Source organism: Dipodomys spectabilis, unplaced genomic scaffold (genome assembly GCF_019054845.1).
Source record: "Dipodomys spectabilis isolate Male_0828 unplaced genomic scaffold, ASM1905484v1 ptg000107l, whole genome shotgun sequence".
Lineage (NCBI taxonomy): Eukaryota > Metazoa > Chordata > Mammalia > Rodentia > Heteromyidae > Dipodomys > Dipodomys spectabilis.
The window spans coordinates 588,241-607,954 of record NW_024870784.1 but is presented as its reverse complement, the minus strand read 5'-3'; the positions used below and the strand labels follow the sequence as shown (position 1 = coordinate 607,954).

The 19,714-nt window shown below is 45.8% G+C and overlaps 1 protein-coding gene across 1 annotated transcript in view; it reads right to left on the bottom strand.

Annotated features, from left to right (window-relative positions):
• The window catches only part of Hunk (hormonally up-regulated Neu-associated kinase), a 104,153-nt gene that overhangs the window by 56,909 nt on the left and 27,530 nt on the right, over positions 1–19,714 (bottom strand). Inside the window, exon 2 of the mRNA XM_042687269.1 lies at positions 8,947–9,239. Coding sequence (XP_042543203.1) covers positions 8,947–9,239 — 293 coding nt within the window. The remainder of the gene's footprint in view (positions 1–8,946; positions 9,240–19,714) is intronic.

Here is a 19,714-nt window from a genome sequence, read left to right as displayed (position 1 = left end):
ATAAGGGACTTAAGCATGCATAGAATTTGGCATCTTCATCAAGTCCTGGAACCCATCTCCCAGAGAGACTGGTGTAAGACTGTATTTACCCAAATGAGTGGAAAATGTACGGACAAGTGTTTGTAACAGCTTTATTCATAATCTTGCATAAGTGGAAGGATTCAAATGTCCTCCAGTCAGTGAGAGGAGAAGCAAGCTGTGATCTGCTGAGACAGTGAGGCGAATGAGTGAGGTCTGGAGGGAACTGTGAACAGACGCAGGGAAACCTCCCATGCTTGTCTTAAAAAGAAAGAAGCCAGTCTGAAAAAGCTACTTGCTGGATCACTCCAGCTACACGACATTCTGAGAAAGGAAAAACTACACAGGTGGTTAAAAAAAAAAATGAGTGGATGCCAGGGATGGGAAGGGAGGAAGAGGGAAAATAGGGCAAGGAGGTAGAGGAGAGAAGATCTGTAGGTGGTGAAATTATTCTTTATGATATTGTAGTGGTGGTTCCATGGCATCGTGGATTTGTCGGAACCTACAGGAATGCACAACGTAGAGTGAACCCCAGTGTGACAGGTTTGGGTAGACAGAGCTGGAGGGGGGCAAGGGTCCTTAGAACAAAGGCTAGTCTCTGTGCCTAACAAGGAGACACCGCAGGAGCAGCCCTTTGGCAAGGCACAAGCAAGGACACCCAGACGGACAGTGAGCACAGGAAGAGAAAAAGCTTCTAGATCCTCCTAACTGGGCAATTCCAAGGAGAAATGCCCAATAGGGCAGACTTGACGTTGAGACGAGGAGTTTCTAGAGATGGAGAAAGGACTGAAGGACTCTTGCACCAACTCCACTTGCGTCATCTACTCATGGGCCTTTGATGTAGGTTTTCATTCAAAATAGCCATTCCTGACTATGAAAAGTTCACTCTCCTTTCCCACCCACCTGGCCAAAATTCCCCTGCATGGCTTTAAAGATGTCACTGTGCAGGTTTGGAGAATGGCTACAAGAACCTCCAGGCCCTACAACGCCAGACGGAGAGTCAGGAAGGAAGCCCGCTCTGACCCGTGTGGATCCTGGCTTGGGGAAGAGGCAGGAAGGATGCCGTCTGTGACACACAGAGATGCTGGCTTGGAATACAACAACTGCTCTGACCTCCTGGGAGCAAAGACCACCGGGCGCAGTCCTGGGGAAAGAGTGAAGGTGTGGCTCCGACTGTGCCTGCGTCCGCTGTACATGTGTGCACGAGTCTGTGTATGCGCATTTCAAGTGCAAGCACATATTCATGTGGGTGCACACAGGTGGATGCCTGTGGGGGAAATAGGAGTGTGTATGTGGCTATGTGCACACGCCCTTCTGCACGTGTGTGAAACTGTACTGTTACATGTGCCTTTATGTGTGTGCATAGAACAGCCGGATGGGATTGAAGGAAGATGTCATCCCTGGGCCTTGGCCTAGGGATGTGAGCTAGAAACCCCAACAAAGTAGAGATCGAAACTGAGGAGTGGAAACTCAGAGGAGGGCCTGCAAAAACAAAGGGAAGAGCTGAAAGGCAGAAAACCGACGTGTCCAGGATTCAAAGAGGGATGAGAGACCAGGCGCCGGTGGCTCACACCTGTAGTCCTAGCTACTCAGGAGGCTGAGATCTGAGGATCACGGTTCAAAGCCAGCCCAGGCAGGAAAGGCCATGAAAACCTTACCTCCAATTAACCACCAGAAAACCAAAAGTGGCACTATGGCTCACGTGGTAGAGCACTCACCTTGAGCTGAAGAGTGGAGGGACAGCTCCCAGGCCCAGAATTCAAGCTCCATGACCAACAACAACAACAACAAAAAAGGAGGGGTGAGAAGTCCCGCATGAGACACGGAAGACCAGGGAATTGTGGAGTCAGGGAATTGTTGAGCAGAGACAGACAACAAAATATAGTAGCCAGAGTTCCTGACAGAAGACAGGCTCCTTTTTCTTCTCTAACTGACAGCCCCTGGGCTGCTCATTCAATCTCCCTGGGCTTCACATTCTTGCCTGAGAGGACTGGAGGCAGGGCCATTAGCTGAGGAAGCACAGCCATGAATTCTACCTGCTTTGTGGCCTCTGAAAAGCACCAGGCAGCGGGGATGAGATGAGAGCGTGGATTTGGGGGCGGGGCGGGAGGGGGGGAAACAGTGGGGCTGAAGAGTCTCACATGAGGAGAAGAGGTCTTACAAGGAGTGACAAATACGCAAAGAGGAAACACCATTGGGGAACATGGCTACAAAAGACTGAAGGACGGGACCCAGGAAGGGCTAACCCAAACTCAGGCAGGATTAACTCTGAAGAAGAAAGTTTTGCCTGTGGGGATAGCCACACGATGGATTTTAGTAATAAGCCAAGAATAAAGAATCTAAGAAAAGCCTTGAACTCCCCAAGGCAAACAGGCATTTTGTAGCTAACAAGAGGGTTTTGATTGTTTGCTTTTTCTCTGGGCTTAGGCTTTATCTTCAAAAGCACTGCATTAAGACCAAATGATTTTTTTAAATCGTGGATTTATTTATAGGATGGGTATGTTCGTAAAACACAAGAAGGATCTGTTAAGCCTGGACCTCAATTATTTATTCAAAAGGAAATCTCAACTGAGTTTCTATAATGTTCCAGAATCAAATTCTGTTTATAAAAATGACAAAACTAGTCACTCAAAAGATGGCATTCTATAAACTGTGACCTGAAAAGAAAAGAACACAAATTGGCACGAACTCAGTAAAGAAAGCCCTCTGAAATTCTAGGGAGAAGGTGGAATATTCCAGAAAGAACCTGAGATTGGCTACCAGAAAGCTTCCGTCAGTGCCATCTCTGACATTACCTATACCCATTCCATTTTCATTCATTTCACCGTCTTACTGTGCATGCCCTGGATTGGGCCTGGGTCTAAACCACCATCTGGGTAGAAAACTGATCAGACAAGTAAAAAGTCAGGGGTAAGTGACTGGAAGGCCAATGGAGGCTGGTGTGGGAGTCCATGGCCAAGATGGCCAACCTGGAGGACTTCCTGGAGAAGGCGAGCATAGAGCTAAGATTCAGTCAGATAAAGATGGGGAGGACTCACAAGTGGAGGACAGCCAAGGGGCCCTGAGCCCTGGCCATTGACAAATAAGATGTCGTTGGTGACAACGCCATCAAGTCAGTCCTCATGGAAAGGCTCAGGAGGAAGCCTTGCGACAGGAAGTCCACAGTGACCGCAAAAGTGGATGACCTGCTCTCCCTGTTGCGCACCTGTGTGAAGAGGCACCAAGCCACCTGGACACAGGCAGTCTGGCCGAAAGTCAGCACCGCTGACCACTGTACATGCCAACCCTCCAAAGGGCAAGCTACCACTTTGTGAAGAAAAAAAAAGGATCTCATCTGTCCAATCAGAGTTTTCAGAACCCAATGACCCACAAAACCTTTCATCTAACCACTGTCCCCGGACACGCGCCTGCTTTCCGCAGAAGGCCCTGGGATCGCAACCAGCTCCTGACTGTGAGCAGAAATGATCCCCTGTCATCTCCCTCACCACTGCTCCCCTGCCAAAGGGGTAGGTGGGGAAGCCCTGCAAGCCTGAAAGTTAGGAGCGCTTCTTAATCTCACCCTAGGCCAGGTTGTATCTGCTTCTCGTCAAACCCAAGAGAGAAAAGAAAAGCCCCTCCCTCCCCACCATCCTCCTAAGCTCCGAGGGCCCTTGCCCAGTATTGACCAAGAAGCAGAGCCATGGCCCTGTGAGGCACAGAGCTGACACATGTCCAAGCGCGGGTTCTAGCACACGCTGGTCAGGGGTTTAGGAAAGGCATGCTCAATTACTCAGTAATGTTGTGTCTGTACTGTTCCACCGGCATGTGTTCTTTTGAATGAACAGATGAATCTCCAATTAGATTCTCAGGAGAAAGAGCCTTCTCGCTGAGTCACATGAAGCATCAATGCTCTGGGTACAATAGGCAAATCATCACGTTTTGGGATTCTGCCAAGAGAGCTCGTTGGAAGGGGGAGGGAGGATGCTGGAAGGTGCCAGGAGCTCATGTAATTCTAGCTGCTCAGGAAGCTGAGATCTGAGGATTGCAGTTCAAAGTCAGTCCAGGCAGAAAAGCCCAAGAAACTCTAACTAATTAATGTCCAATTAACCACCAAAAGGCTGGAAGTAGAGCTTGGCTCAAGTGATATAGCACTAGCCTTGAGCAAAAAAGCTCGGGGAAAGTGCCCAGGCCCTGAGTTCAAGCCCCAGTACTAGTATCAAAAAGAGAGAGGTGAGAAGAGGGAGACAGGGAGGGAGAGAGAAGGAGGGAGGGAGGGAGGAAGGAAGGAAACACTCTTACATGTTAGATGTGGCGTAACTAAGGCAATCTTAGAGTCATGGAAAAATTAAGTTGTGTAGGAATTAGTCCTTTTCTATTATAGCAAAAATCTAGATAGGCCCACTATTGCCTGTAACTAAATCCTATATAGATTTTTTTAATCTACTCACAAGCTAGGCACCTGTGACTTATGCCTATAATCCTAGCTCTTCAGTAAACTAAGATCTAAGGATTGAGGTTCAAAGCCAGCCTGGTCAAGTGAGGCTCTGAGTCCTAGCCCTAGATCTGGCAAGCACATGAACGCACGTGCACACGCACACACACACACACACACACACACACACACACACACACACACACCACAAATCTACTTATTTATATGATTTATTTAATTAGGTTGTCTTCTTTTAGGTAATATTTACACGGTTCTGGATAGATAATTAAATATTTAGGTTTATTATCATAGGGAGAAAAAAGACAGAGCCTTCACTAAAAAGCTGACAGGACAGCAAAGGTTTAGAACTTCCTTTCCTACAGACAACCACGAAGCTTTAAGTCACGCGGCCACAAAGGGCTTGTTCAAAACCCTTGTCTGTTATCCAATCCACATGCCCAGAAATCTATCTCCAAGGGCTCCAGAGCATCTCAGAAATCCTATACTATCTTAATTCATTTGAAAAAAAAATCCAGTCTGGAAATAATTTCTGAAATTCATTTCTCACCTACAACGTGAGGAAGAAAATTCTCCCCAACATTACAGTAAAATAAGTGTCCCAAAGGATTTATAAAAATACACATATATAGGGATTACCAAGTAACAAATGAAGAGTCAAGGCATTTGGTCAGAAGCACCCAGGAATACATTCTCAAGAAATACTTGAATGGATGTCTTGACAACCTGATCCTGTGGTGACATGCATTAATGAGACTGCTAGAGAGAAAAGCAAAGAAATGCTCCTAAGTCAATATTTACCTACATTCCCAACCTCCTCTAACTATAAAAGACCCTAAGCCTTCACCATTATTGGATTATGAACCTCTTTCCAAGAAGAGAGAAGAAAGAGAAAGGAGGTGAGAGGAAAAAGAGTATTGTCTCCGCTATCCAAACATTAAATTCATTCCCCTGACATCCTGACAGTAATTGAACTGAGAGGGATTGCATTTTGTTAAAAAAGACTTTAAAGGGTTGTTGAGAATTCCCCCTACAGCAGAGACCTGTTTGTGATGAGCATGGCTTTCTCCTGATTTTCCTTTCCTCATACCACTGCTCATACTTTTGACAGAACAAAACCCTTAGGAACACACCCAGACCCCACCAATAGGTCGGCCACTTGAAGTCCTCCGCGCTATTTTCGCCTGTGACCTGCAGGGTCAGTCTGTAACCCACGCTGATTCATTCCACAGGCTTAGACCTCCATCATCTTAATAAAGCCAGAGCCAGAGCCAGGCACCCTAAGAGCATCATTTTCCTAATCATGGCAGAGCTGTGACACAGCAAACCGTGAAACATGTAGCTGGGGAAAGCCTAAAGAAAAGTCGTGTGCTTCTAATTTCTGAACATTCCCTGCCTTGTGGCTGGAAATCCAGAGCTGGAACAAAGTGTAATGGCCTGACAGCGTGTGTGCCTGAAGACACTCAGTGACGAGGGTCTCCCTCCGTGAGGAGGCAGCCTGCTCCAGCCTGCAGCCTTGCCAGGGCTGGCTCCAGGAAAGCCTAGGCAACAGCTTCTCCCCGCGGTTTCCCTGGCTTTAGACAAGGGAAGACAGGGCATCCCACGGTGCCAACCTCATTAGAAAGTACACGGCCCTTTCTTCCTGGAAAGAGTTCTGTTAAATAAAGCACCAGAGCTGCTTTCTTCTGCATCAGAAAATGAGCTGCTTTCAGAAAGATAAAAGGCACCATTAGAGACCAAATTAACACACACACACACACACACACACACACACACACACACACACACACACACAAACAGGCTTCCTTAAAAGTTCACACTGAGAGGTGTCATGTGATCCAGCAATTTCACTCCGTTTTTGTGAGTGTGTACCAATCCTGGGGCTGGAATCCAGGGTCTGGCTGTGGTCCAGGAGGTTTCATTGCTCAAGGCTAGCACTCCACCATTTGGGCCACAGCTCCACTTCTGGCTTTTCTTTGCTAGTTAACTAGAAATAAGAGTCTTACAGACTTTCTTGCCCAAGCTGGCTTTGAACTGAGATCCTTAGATCTCAGCCTCTTGAGTAGCTAGGAATAAAGGCGTAAGCTAATAGCAGTTAGCAATTTTATTCCTAAGAGTGGAAACTTTCAAGAGAAGTAGGAAACACAAAAACTCAGCAATGAAAGCCTCATCACAATATTACACATCATAGCCCAAAGGTGAAAGCAACCCAAATGCTCATCAATTGGTGAAGAGAGCAACTAACGTTGGTATAACTATACAAAGAAACATCAGTCATGAAAAAGAAGGTACTGATACACACTATAAGATATACAAGTTGATATAATATGATGCTAAGTGAAAGACTCCAATTATAATTGTTTATAGGAAGTATCTAGGATAGGCAAATCCATACAGACAGGAAGTAAGTTGGCAGTTGCTGGTAGAAGGCAGACAGGAAGTGACTACTATAGAAACAGTTTTTCTTTCTTTCTTTCTTTCTTTTGGGGGGGGGGGGTCAGTCAAGGGGCTTGAACTCAGGACCTGGGTGCTATTCCTGAGTTCTTTTGCTGAAGGCTATTGTTCTATCACTTTAAGCCTCAGTATCACTTCCTGTTTTCGGGTGGTTAATTGAAGATAAGAGTCTTACAGCCTTGGAACCATGATTCTCAGATCTCAGCCTCCTGAGTAGCTAGGATTATAGGCATGAACCACTGGCTCCTGGCTTATCTTTTTTTTCTTTTCCTTTTTTGCCAGTAGTAGGGCTTGAACTTGAGGCCTGGGCACTGTCTCTGAGCTCTTTTTCGCAAGGCTAGTGCTCTACCACTTTGAGACATAGCTCCACTTCCAAGAGTTTCTTTTTTTTTGGGGGGGGGGGGGGTGGGGGTCTGGTCATGGGGCCTGAACTCTGGGCCTGGGCGCTGTCCCTCAGCTCTTCAGCTCAAGGCTAGTGCTCTACCACTTGAGCCACAGCGCCACTTCTGGCTTTTTTCTTTTTGCTTATGTGGTGCTGAGAAATCGAACCCAGGGCCTCAGGCATGCAAGGCAAGCACTCTACCACTGAGCCACCTTCCCAGCCCCCCAAGGGTTTCTTTACTGGAGAATAAGTACTGCAGTGAAGTCACACATCTCTGAATATATCAAAAACAACTGAATTATGTTTAAATAAGGTAAAATTTAGAGTATGTAGATTACACATAAACTTTAAAATGTTTAAATATAGGAAAAATATACTTTATATGTACTCACATTTATTTTGAAAGAAATAATTAAACATACTTTTCAATTTTTCTCCACGGTGAGTAATTATTATAATTCCAGTTAAAGAATAACCACACACTTACTAGTAAATGGGAACTTTACTTTTTTATTTTTTTGTGGTTGTGGGGCTTGAACTCTGGGCCTAGGCGCTGTCCCTCAGCTCTTCAGCTCAAGGCTAGCGCTCTACCACTTGAGCCACAGCGCCACTTCCAGTTTTCTGAGTGGTTTATTGGAGAGAAGAGTCTCATGCCTTTCCAGCCTGGGCTGGCTTTGAACCATGATCCTCAGATCTCAGCTTCCTGAGTAGCTAGGATGACAGGCGTGAGTCACCGGTGCCCAGCGGAACCTTACTTTTTTTTGAGGGGGGTTCAGTACTGGGACTTGAACTCAGGACCCCACACTTGCTCAGTTTGCTTGCTCACTTGGTGCTCCACTGCTTGGGCAATGCCTCCAGCCCTGCTTTTTGCTGATTATTTTGAAGAAGGAGTCAGGCAGATTTTTCTGTCTCCAATTGCAGTCCTCTAATCTTGGCCTCCTGAGAAGCTAGTATTACAGTCATAAGCCACCAGGCATCCAGGTTTAAATTCTTTTTTAATTTATTCGTTATCCTAGGTGTCCACCACCCATAACAACAATGCTAAGGACATCATTTTCACTCAGTTTCTGTGTGGAGCCCCCTCCCAGGCAAGAGCAAGGTGGTATGTACAAGTTTGAGTTCTGTAATTATTTGCAATGCTTGCTTGGGCTTTGGGGGGGCCATCCCTGGATTTGCAGGGCAAGTTCAGAATTCAAATGATGACTCCATTCAAAGGAATGATGGATCTGAAAAGCTATTTCCTGAAAGCAAATAGAATGAGAACACCATCCCCATGACTGGGTGAAAAACAAACTCATTCCATCTCATGACTGATCGTTCTTCCAGACACAAAGTCTCCTGACTTTGTCACTAATAAGAGTAACTCCCACTTACATAGCACTTACTGTGCTTCTAGCAATTTCCACAGACTAACTCACTGAATAGAGAGGGAAATGGTTTCAGTCCCATTATACAGATGAAAAGACTGGGGTTCAGAGAGGTGATATAATTTAACCAAGATCGAGCAGTCATGAAAGGGCAGTGCTGGAGCACAGGCCACATACACTGGCTTCAGCCACTACATTGAATCCCCAGCAATGATGTGAACCCAACTTACAACGGAGTAAGCGACAGCTCCCCAGCCATGCTTGGAACTACCCATCATCCCCAGCGTGCTACCTACCTGTGGACCACGCCAGCCCTGTGCAGATGCTCAACTGCAGAGATGAGCTGCCGGATGTACCTGCGGGCTTCTGACTCCTCCAGCCGCTTCTTCTCATAGATCTTGTGCATTAAGTTGCCACCAGGACACAGCTCCATCACCAGGTAGTAGCTGTTTTCTGTTTCTAAGATATCCAGGAGCTGTGTGATGTTGGGGTGGCGGATCATCTGTTGGATCTGCCCCTCTCGCCTCAGATTTTTGGTGACATAGGTGTCTTTCTTGGCTCTCTTCTTATCGATGACTTTTATGGCCACCTGAAGAGAAACCGAAGAACATGGCTGTTTTCAGGCCCTGCCAAGCAAAGGTTATTTCTCAACTTCTCTCAAGAATGCTAGGAAAATGATATATACAAATCCAAAAGACAAAAGACCAATGCAGCATTGCCAGAAGAAATATTGGATCTAAAATAGTATTAGGAGCCAGGGGCTAGTGGCTCACGCTTGTAATCCTAGCTACTCAGGAGGTTGAGATCTGAAGATCCCAAGTAGAAAAAAGCTTTAGCACTCAAATCTAAGAGACTCTTATCTCCAATTAAGTAGCAAAAAGAAAGCAATGGAGGTGTGGCCCAAGTGTTAGAGCACCATCCTTGAGTGAAAAAGCTAATAAATAAGAGCACAGAGTTCAAGTTCAAGTATCAACATTAGAAATAAATTTTTAAAAATAGATCAGCGCTCAGCAACAGTGCTTGCCTATCATGCATAAGGCTCTGGGTTCTAATCTCAGTACTGCAAATAAATAAGGCAATGATTAAATAGAATAGCATTGGTGTAAACATCTAGAACAGCAGCAGGAAAAAAAAAATCCTTTAGGAAGCAAGAGAGTGGAATTTGCTTTAAGCATCTTGCATGGTGTCTGGGTGGCTCTCCGTGGGGAAGGGGTGGGAAAGAAACACATTTCTCAAGAGCAAAGGGCTCTCTTGCTCCCTTTCAGGACTGTCCATCATCCTACAACATCTGGGTCCTCCAACATCCCCTCTGCAATCCCTGGTCTTCTTCAGTTCTGGGATCCATTAGGGTACACAAGGAGGTACGGTGCAAGGATGAGGCTCTTCCGGTCTCTCCTGCCCCCAGTCTTTCTGCACCCTGAGCAGCCGGGCTCAGGTGACCTCTCACCCCTGCTAACTGGCCTTTCAGGAGAAGTCACTGCCCATCCTGCTGTCAGCTGCCAACCACACATCTCAGCTGCCCACAGGAAGCTCCTCCTACACCAATTCCCTACAATAAACCCGTTCCAAAACATGGGTGTAGAGCCAGGCATTAGTGGCTCATGCCTGTTATCCTAGCTACTCAGGAGGCTGAGATCTAAGGATCAAGACTTGAAGGCAGCCCAGGCAGGAAACATGAGAGACTCACCTCCACTGAACTACTAAAAAAGCCTAAAGCGGACCTGTGGCACACACACACACACACACACACACACACACACACACACACACACACACACACACACACACACACGTGGGATGGAGGAAAGGATATAGGGAAAGGGAAGATGATCTTTTCCACTCAAAAGCTGTACTATCTTCTCTCTCTCTTTTTCCTTTGGGGAGTCACTATTTCACCCTCCAAGTCCTAAAACCCATTATTCTTCACTATGGTGAGGGGAAATGTATGTGTGTGCATGTGCACCCACACAGGAGTGTTTGCACATCAATAACAAGACGAACTAGGACTTTGAGCTCTCATTGCTTGCATGTGGCTGGTACTCTACCACTGGAGCCATGCCTCCAGTCCAGCTTTTTGCCAATTAATTGGAGATAAAGTCTGGGGGACTTTTCTGCCCAAGCTGCCTTTGAATCTTCATCCTCCAGGTCTCATTCTCTTGAGAAGATAGGATTACAGGCGTGAGCCACCAGCACCTGGCCACCTATTCTTTCTCATGGCTTTATTACTTCCCTCTCTGATGAAACAGAGATCTGACAGATGCTGGTTTGGACCCTGCTCCAAACACCCAAGCCACAGTCTCCCACAGACACTTTCACAGCCAGCTATGGCAAGAAGACAACAGACCTTCCATTTCTGTTTCCTTCCTTTTTTTGGCAACTATATTTTCTGTTATATATTCTAATTACATAGTGCCTCTTTCATAGGCAATGCACAAGATTAGTATAGGATATACAGAGAGAGATATATAATGGAGGTATATGTGTATATATATATATTAGAATAGGGTGTAGGTATATACATAAATGATAGATAAGTAAGTAAATATACATTGCAGTGAGAGACTCCAATGTTAGTTTGCGGACATAGTTCAAGATAAAATCTTGAACTACAGCTGTGACTACTGTTCATGAAAATGTATTTCATGCTTGGAAATTGTTGAGAGTAAAGTCTCCATGTTCTTAAAATACACACAACACAAAGACACCCAGACATACACACACACCCATGTCCCCCACTGAGATAATGGCTATGCTAATGAGCTTGTGAAATCATATCACCATCTATACACATATCAAAACATCACACTAAACACAGTAAATACATGTGCATTTTACTTGTCAACTAAAACATAATTAGGCTATTAAAAAAACAATGAAAAGAATGTTTTTTAAAAAATGCACAAGTTGCTGGGCACTGCTAGATCAGAACCATAATCCTAGCAACTCAGGAGGCGGAGAGCTGAGGATCAAGATTTGAAGCCAGCCCAGGCAGGAAAGTCCTCAAAAGTCTTAGCTACAATTAAATACACACACACACACACACACACACACACACACACACACACACACACACACACACACACACACACACACACACACACACACACACACACACACACACACCAAGGGCAAACTTTAGATTATATTAATAAAGCCAGCCCAGGCAGGAAAGTCCTCAAAAGTCTTAGCTACAATTAAATACACACACACACACACACACACACACACACACACACACACACACACACACACACACACACACACACACACACACACACACACCAAGGGCAAACTTTAGATTATATTAATAAAAAAGTCTTGCCCCTATTAGCCAGATTGAACTGTTAAAGAGTTCTGCCCTAGCTTCTCTGGCCCTCAAACTGGTCCTTGAATTCAGTCTACACTCCATTTGGAAATTAGTAAGCTGAACTCTGGTTGCATTTTTAATTTTAATTTTTTGCATTACTGGCAACGGAACTGAAGGCATCATTCTTGCTAGCAAAAAACTCTACTACTTGAGCAACATCCTCAAATCTTTTTGTTGTGTTTCATCTGAAACAGGATCTTACACCATCACCTAAACTGGCCTTTAACCATGACCTTCCAACTTGTCTGCTGAGTAGCTGGGAATACAGGCGTGTGCCATGCTTTCTTTTTTCGTCAGTTTTAGGACTTGAATTCTGGGCTTGAGCGCTGTTCCTGAGCTCTTCAGCTCAAGGTGAGCGGGCTACCACTTGAGCCACAGCACCACTTCAGGTTTTCTGGTGGTTAACTGGAGATAAGAGTTTCACAGACTTTCTTGCCCAGGCTGGCTCTGAACCAGGATCCTCAGCTCTCAGCCGCCTGAGTTGCTAGGATTACAGGTGTGAACCACCAGCGCCCGGCTACCTGCTTGATTGCTGAAGCTTTTCCGAGCTCACTGCTGCCTAGAGGAGTATTTCTGTCAGCCACACACCATGGGTCCACCCAGCCACCAGGCTGTCTTGAGTGTGATCTCCACACTCCCCAGAGATACATGCTGTCACACTCTAAGTATTCCTGCTGCCCTCATTCAAGTCACCCCAGTCCTCAGAGGCCAAGACAAGAGCCATCTCCCTTCTAGAGGCCCTTCCAACTGCCGCTTCCTACCTTCATGCGCACGGTATTTGTGCAACATGAGAAACTCAGTATTTTAAGGCAGGGTCCAGCCCCACTACACCACACACAGGATCTAATCAACAGGTGACAGATAGCTTGCTAATCCATGGAGTCATCAAGGTAAACTTAGCTGTAAACAGCTCAATCTATTATCACTTTAGGAGAACCAGTTTCAGCCAGGCACTGGAGGCCCGTGTCTGTAATCCCAGCTACTCAGGAGGCTGAGATCTGAGAATGGGGTTTCAAAGCCAGCCGGGCAGGAAAGGCCATGAAACACTTAACACCAATAAACAACCAGAAAACCAGAAGTGGTGCTGTGGCTCAAGTGGTAGAGCACTTGCCTTGAGCTAAAAAGCTCAGAGACAGCACCCAGGCCCAGAGTTCAAGCCCCATGACCAACGACAACAACAACAAAAAAGAATCAGTTTCAAATTAATAAGAGAATTTTAGGCCCTTCCTGTAAAGATAGAAAACAGCCAAGGCCAGGTCCTGGTGGCTCACACCTGTAATCCTTGCTACTCAGGATGCTGAGATCTGAAGATCACAGCTCAAAGCTAGCCCTGGCAGGAAAGGCTGTGAGATTCTTTTCTCTAACAAACTACTCAGAAAATGCCAGAAGTGGCACTGTAGCTCAAGTGGTAGAGTGCTAGCCTTGAACCAAAAGAATATCAGGGACAGTGGCAAGACCCTGAGTTTAAGCCTCAGGCTCTGCACACACACACACACACACACACACACACACACACACACACACACACACACACACACACACACACACACACACACGATCAAGGCAATCAGCAAAGGGACCTTGACTAGCATGGACAGGTCTCTGCATGTCACAGCAGAAGACCTGCACCACCCCAAGTCTGCGGTCAGTGCGCCCAGCACACAACAGCTGTGGCTTGGCCCCAACCCATTCCATAAGTGCTAGAATAACAGCTTTATAAACCATGTTTATTCCTGACCGCTGTGTGTGTGTGTGTGTGTGTGTGTGTGTGTGTGTGTGTGTGTGTGTGATCATCCTTTTTGGGCGATGGGGGTGGGGGCTGAAAAGTAGAATTAAGTTATTAAGTTCTGTCTCTGCTTGGCTTGGTGGTTGTAATGTTTTAAAAATTACACCCTTTGGCAATGAAATCTTAATCTAAGTACTATGGATAAACAACCGTCTAAAAGCCAGCAGTAATACGATCTGCCTTTAAAAAAAAACAGAGCACACGATTACTGTTAGGATAATTTATTTCGCTCGTTAATTGCCTGTGCTCGTTTGAATACTGGCCACCCAAAGACATTAAGTGCTAATCCCCGGATTCTGTCAGTGCGACTTGATTTGGAAAGAGAGACTTTGCAGATGTGGTCAAGGACTCGGAGATGAGATGAATTCCTGGGTGGGCCTTGCCTGTCTGCACCAGGCTCTTTCTCCGTTGGGACAGAGAAAAGTTTTGCATAAATCCACAGAAGAGAAGGCATGTGGAGGAAGAGCCAGTTTACAAGGATGGAGCCACAGGCCAAGGGAGACTACCAGCTACCAGAAGCTAGAGGAAGCAAGGGCAGATTCTTCTTCACCAGTCTCTGGAGTAGGTGTAAGTCCTACCAATTGCCTGGTTTGGGGCTCTCAGCATCCAGAACTCTCACTTTTCTACTTTAAAACACCAAGTGTATGGAAATTTGTCGCTGCAGTCAAGAGAAACTAACTGTATGTTTGAAGAAGACGACAAGAACTTTAAGGACAGGAATTGTCGCCTGATTCAGCCCCTCTAGGGCACATTTCCAGGCACTATGAGACCTTCCATGGTGATTGTGAAAAACATCACTTTTTTCTTTTTTCTTTTTTTTTGGTGGTACTAGTGTTTGAACTTGAAGGCCTTAATCTTACCTCTTTACCTCTTGAGCCATGCCTCTATCCCTTTCTGGTTTTTTTTGTGGGGGGCTGGAATAGTGTCTTACTTTTTTCCTAGGTAGCCTGCATCACAATCCTGTTACTTAAGCTTTTAGTGTAGCTAAGGTGACAGGAGTCGATCAAAGAGCAGAGTGAGGCAGGGTAGGACAGGACACGGTGGGAGTGGGGGTTGTCTCATGAACATTTTTTGCCTAGATTGGTTTCAAACCTTGAAACTCTCAATCTCCACCTTCCAAGTAGCTAGGATTACAGGCATGAGCCACCATGCTTGGCAAAAACACCATCTTTAACAACTACAGCCTCTTTCTCCTCCTCACGCTTCTCATTCATTGCAATCCCAATGCTGGTGTTCTGCCACTCAAGCCACACCTCCACTTCCAGCTTTTTGCTAGTTAACCTCAAATTTATCTGCCAACGCTGGGTTCAGACTCAGCCTCCTGAGCAGCTAGGATGTACAGGTGTGAACCACCAGTATCTGGCTAGATCCTGTCTTGAGCAATGGAAACAATTCACTGTGAAATCACAATTCTAGCTCTTCATTGCAGCTGAAATGCAAAGCGACCCCCACCCCCAATTCTCCACAGCAATCTGTTTTCAAAGATTTCCCCCCACATTTCCAACAAAGGAAGTAGCAAAGTGTTGTGCAATTCTAGGACATGACAGTTGGAAGCAGATTATTCATTTCTCAAAAGTTAACGGATCAGGGGCTGGGAAGGTGGCTCAGTGGTAGAGCGCTTGCCTTGCATGCTCAAGGCCCTGGGTTCGATTCCTCAGCACCACATAAGCAAAAAGAAAAAAGCCGGAAGTGGCGCTGTGACTCAAGTGGTAGAGCACTAGCCTTGAGCTGAAGAGCTGAGGGACAGCGCACAGGCCCAGAGTTCAGGCCCCACGACCGGACCCAAAAAAAAAAAAAGTTAACGGATCAAACAATATGGTAACTCTCTACCTTCGTTCCCCTCTGCCAAGTTCATAACAAGGTAACTACCAGTGATAGACAAAATTTTTGTTTCCTAAAAAAAAAAGCTAAAGCATCTAAGAAAGTAATGAAAATCCTAGAGCTAGAAAAGCACACTAGAAAGTCTCTCCAGCGTAAGAGGATTGGAGGATATGAAAACCCTAAGGAAGGAAATGAGTAAGCAGAAAGGTTTTTTTGTCCTGAATGGAATGGGATGGAATGGGAGCATGGCTGTCTCCAGTGTGAAAGGAGAAAAGGTCCCAGTCTTAAATGCGGTGTCAGAAGAGGATTCCTGCTAGATGCCTTTGTCATTGATTAAGAGAGAAACCAAGGATGGAGCAATATGAGAGATGCACAGAACCACCCATGTTCAGTAATGGCTCTCACTTTCATAAAGCAGTTGGTCCCTAAGATAACGTACATAACGCACTTAGCACAATGCCTGCCACTAGTTAAATGCGCCCTAAACTGATGTCATTATTACCATTACCGTTCTACTTCCAACCAATCAGCCTACAGAGACAGTGAAAAAGCATTCAAGTTCATCAGCTGACAAAGAAATGTGCACTTCTTTGACCCACTGCCGGAGCACAGAAACAAGCTTGAATTGTGTTTAAGTGTTTCGAACTGTCTAGAATAGAATATTCTTTACATCCCAAAGCAGTATCTATCCATCTAGTCTCATCCTCTTTTGTTTTGTTTTGCCAGTCCTGGGGCTTGAACTCAGGGCTTGGGCCATAGCACAACTTCCAGCTTTTTCTGTTTATGTGGTACTGAGGAATTGAACCCAGGGCTTCATGCATGCTTAGGCTAGCACTCTACCCTTAAGCCACATTCCCAGCCCTAGACTCATCCTCTTTACTGACTTCATTGAGAATGTTTACATAGGATCAGCGTTAGCAGGAATTTAAATTCAGCCCCTTATCCAGGCTCACCCTTCACTGCCTTGAAAATGTATTACTCGGAGCCCTATCAAGAACTGTCAATGCATCCAATCTCCAAAATGAAAAGTCGGATGGAAAGTGGAACTTCCATATGACTGAGAAGAAGGAAAATAAACTGAGCAACAAGACTCCTTTGTAATATCACAGAAATAGATGTACCTGCTTTACCCCTTGTACAATAGTATGCTGTATTTTACAAAGTTCATCCCCCAGCAAATCACTTTTAAATCATCCAAATGCACGGGGAATAAGAAGTCCCGATCAACTGAATTTTCTTTTGACATGGAAATGAGCTTTCTTTCCCAGAACACTTTGGTTTCTTAATGAGTACTGTATGCTGGAATGAAATTAATCTTTCCTTGTTCAGTGAACATTTATGAAGCACTTGAAATACACCTGACACAGAGGCAGGTGACAAGCCTGTGCTATGAAACAGTTGTAGCTTTCCAGGGTCATGCATGGTGGATATTTTACATTTCTTGTTTCAAGATTACTGTTAGAAGACAGGTGTCTTCCGCAGAAGGCACACATAGGAAGTCCTAAGCAAGGAGACTAGATTTGGAGATTGTCTTCAAGAGGTAAGATTCCATCTCCAAATGAACCAGAAAAATGCCAGGCTGTAGGCATGGCTCAGGTGACAGAACAGAAGTTATAAGCAAGAGAGCTGAGTGAAAATGAAGGCCATGAGTTCAAAGCCCTGGTTCGGACATAACAAAATCTTAAGTAAGAGGTGACCAAGACACAGTAAGGCTGTAAGGATGAGGTCTTAATGCAATAGGGCCAGTGTCAATATGAGAAGAGACACTGGAGTTTTCCTCTGGTTCTCAGATTGTGCCCAGAAAGGGCATGTGCAGCCACAAGAACATGGACATCTGTAAGCCAAGCAGAGAGGCCTCTGGAGAAACCAACCCTATTATTTCATTGATCCCACACATCCAGCCTCCAGAACTGGGAGAACACAAACGTCCAGGATTTGAGCCACTTAGAGGATGGTATGTTGTTATGGAAGCCAAGGAAGACCACAGGCCACCTGCCCAGCCTCAGTTCTACAGTATTCACCATGGAGGAGTGAAGGTATAAGAATAAGGACTACAAACTTTCCAGCTCTTCTCCTAACCCCACCCAACTTTCCATGCTGCTAGTTAAGTCTAGGGCTGCCCAGAACAGCAGCTGAGCACCCAGGCTCTGAATTTGGGATCCAATGACTCCCAACTTGTTCTTGTTTTAAAAGGGGGGGGAGGGGTGAGACAGACACAAGAACACCCACCTCAGACAATACTGGAGAGATAAAGGAGGAACCCAGGAGCGGTATTTAACATCAGGAACTATCAACAGGGCCCTTGGTGAAAGGCAATCATTAGAACTCTCGTGTTTTGCACAAGAGGAAGAGGTCGAAACAGAAGCCTGGAATCCCTGCCACCTCTCTCTTGCCCTCTAATTCTGAGTTGCATTTATGCTGGGGGTCCTTTGAGACCCTCAAGACACATGAACTGATCCATCACACAAGATGTCACCTGGGTCTGTAAGAGAAGGAACCCCACAAGACGGAGACATGGCAGGCACACCAACCCTTCACCAGACCACGAGCCGTGTGCAGGAAAATCGCCAGTGAGGACTTCTGCCTCTGTCCCGGGACAGTTTCTCCTGCCCGTGCCACATTGGCTACTGCAAACTGACAAAGCCTCCTGCGACTGCGTCTTGCATGTGACAACTCCACTCTGTGAACAGCTCTGTGGCTGAGCTTTACCAAACTTCTTATCCGATCTTCTTGAGAGTCTTGTCCTTGCTTGTGTATCTGCTGTCTGCCGGTGACTCCAGCGGGGCCCCGGGGGCCTCTTTAACCCCCTCTCAGCATTTGCCAAAACAGTTTGTGTGACGTGTACTGTGTGATTTGAGAGTTAGCAACCTGTGCTGCCAAGGGCTTGTGGCTATCAAGTAAACACAACAGTACTGGGCAAAGGCAAGCCAGTGACACTGACACGGCTTGTGGACTTAAGAGTTAGTTAGTGAATTTAGACATTGTGGAAAGACACAGTGTGTCTGTCCCCATTTCTGGTTTAGCTCGCTTACAACAACCTAGAACCCCTAACGTGACTATATTTGAAGAAAGGAGCTTTGCAAAGACACAATTAAGGTTCAATATTGTCATAAACATGAGTCTCCAAGCTGGGCGAGAGTGGCTCAAGCCTGTAATCCTAGCAACTCAGGAGGCTGAGATCTGAGGATTATGGTTCAAAGCCAGCCATGGCAGGAAAGTCCTTGAGACTCTAATCACCAATTAACCACAGGAAAAAAGCTGGAAGTGGCACTGTGGCTCAAGAAGTAGCACACTAGCCATGAGCAAAAGGAGCTCAGAGACAGTGTCCAGGCAGAGAGTTCAAGCGCCAGGATTGGGGGGAGGAGGGGGAATTGGTCTCCAACATCAAAGTTCAGCAAAGTGAAACATCAAGAAGCAGGTCCTCAAAGAGGTGGGGTGGGATCGAGGCGAAAGCAGTAGACAAATGAAGAGGAGAAGAGAGGGGGAAATGCAGACAAGAATCTAATGCGCCTCCTACAAAATGAAGCAGAGTGAGGGAAGTGGTGGTAGGGAAGGGATGAGTGAGAACGTTGAAAGGGATGACACTGATCAAGACATATTGTATTCATAAATTTAATGCTGGCCATAGCTTCATGACCAAAAAAAAGGGGGTGCGTCTCCAAGCCAATCAGACTGGTGATTTTATAAGGAGAGCAGTCTGGATGCTGTTAAAAGCACATAGAGAAAAAGGCTGTGTGAGGACACAGCAACTCGATGACCACCTGCAGGACAAAGAAAGAGGCCTTAGGTGAAAGCAAACTTGCCAACACCTTGATCTTGGAACCTGAAACTTCTGTGACTGTGAGAATCTAAGACTGTTGTTTTAACTGCTCCGTCCCTGGTGTTTTGTTATGAAAGCCTGAGTAGACAACTAGTCATTAGAATGCCTTGTCTTGTAAATCTCCTCAGAAATAATAAAATCTGGATGACAGGCTAGGGGAAAATGAACTGAGCAGAACGGGTAACAAGGGCAAGCCCCAAAAATCCAGGATGAAAATGACAGCGGGCAGAGGGCTTGGCTGTGGCAGCCCAGGCCTGAATTCAGCATAAA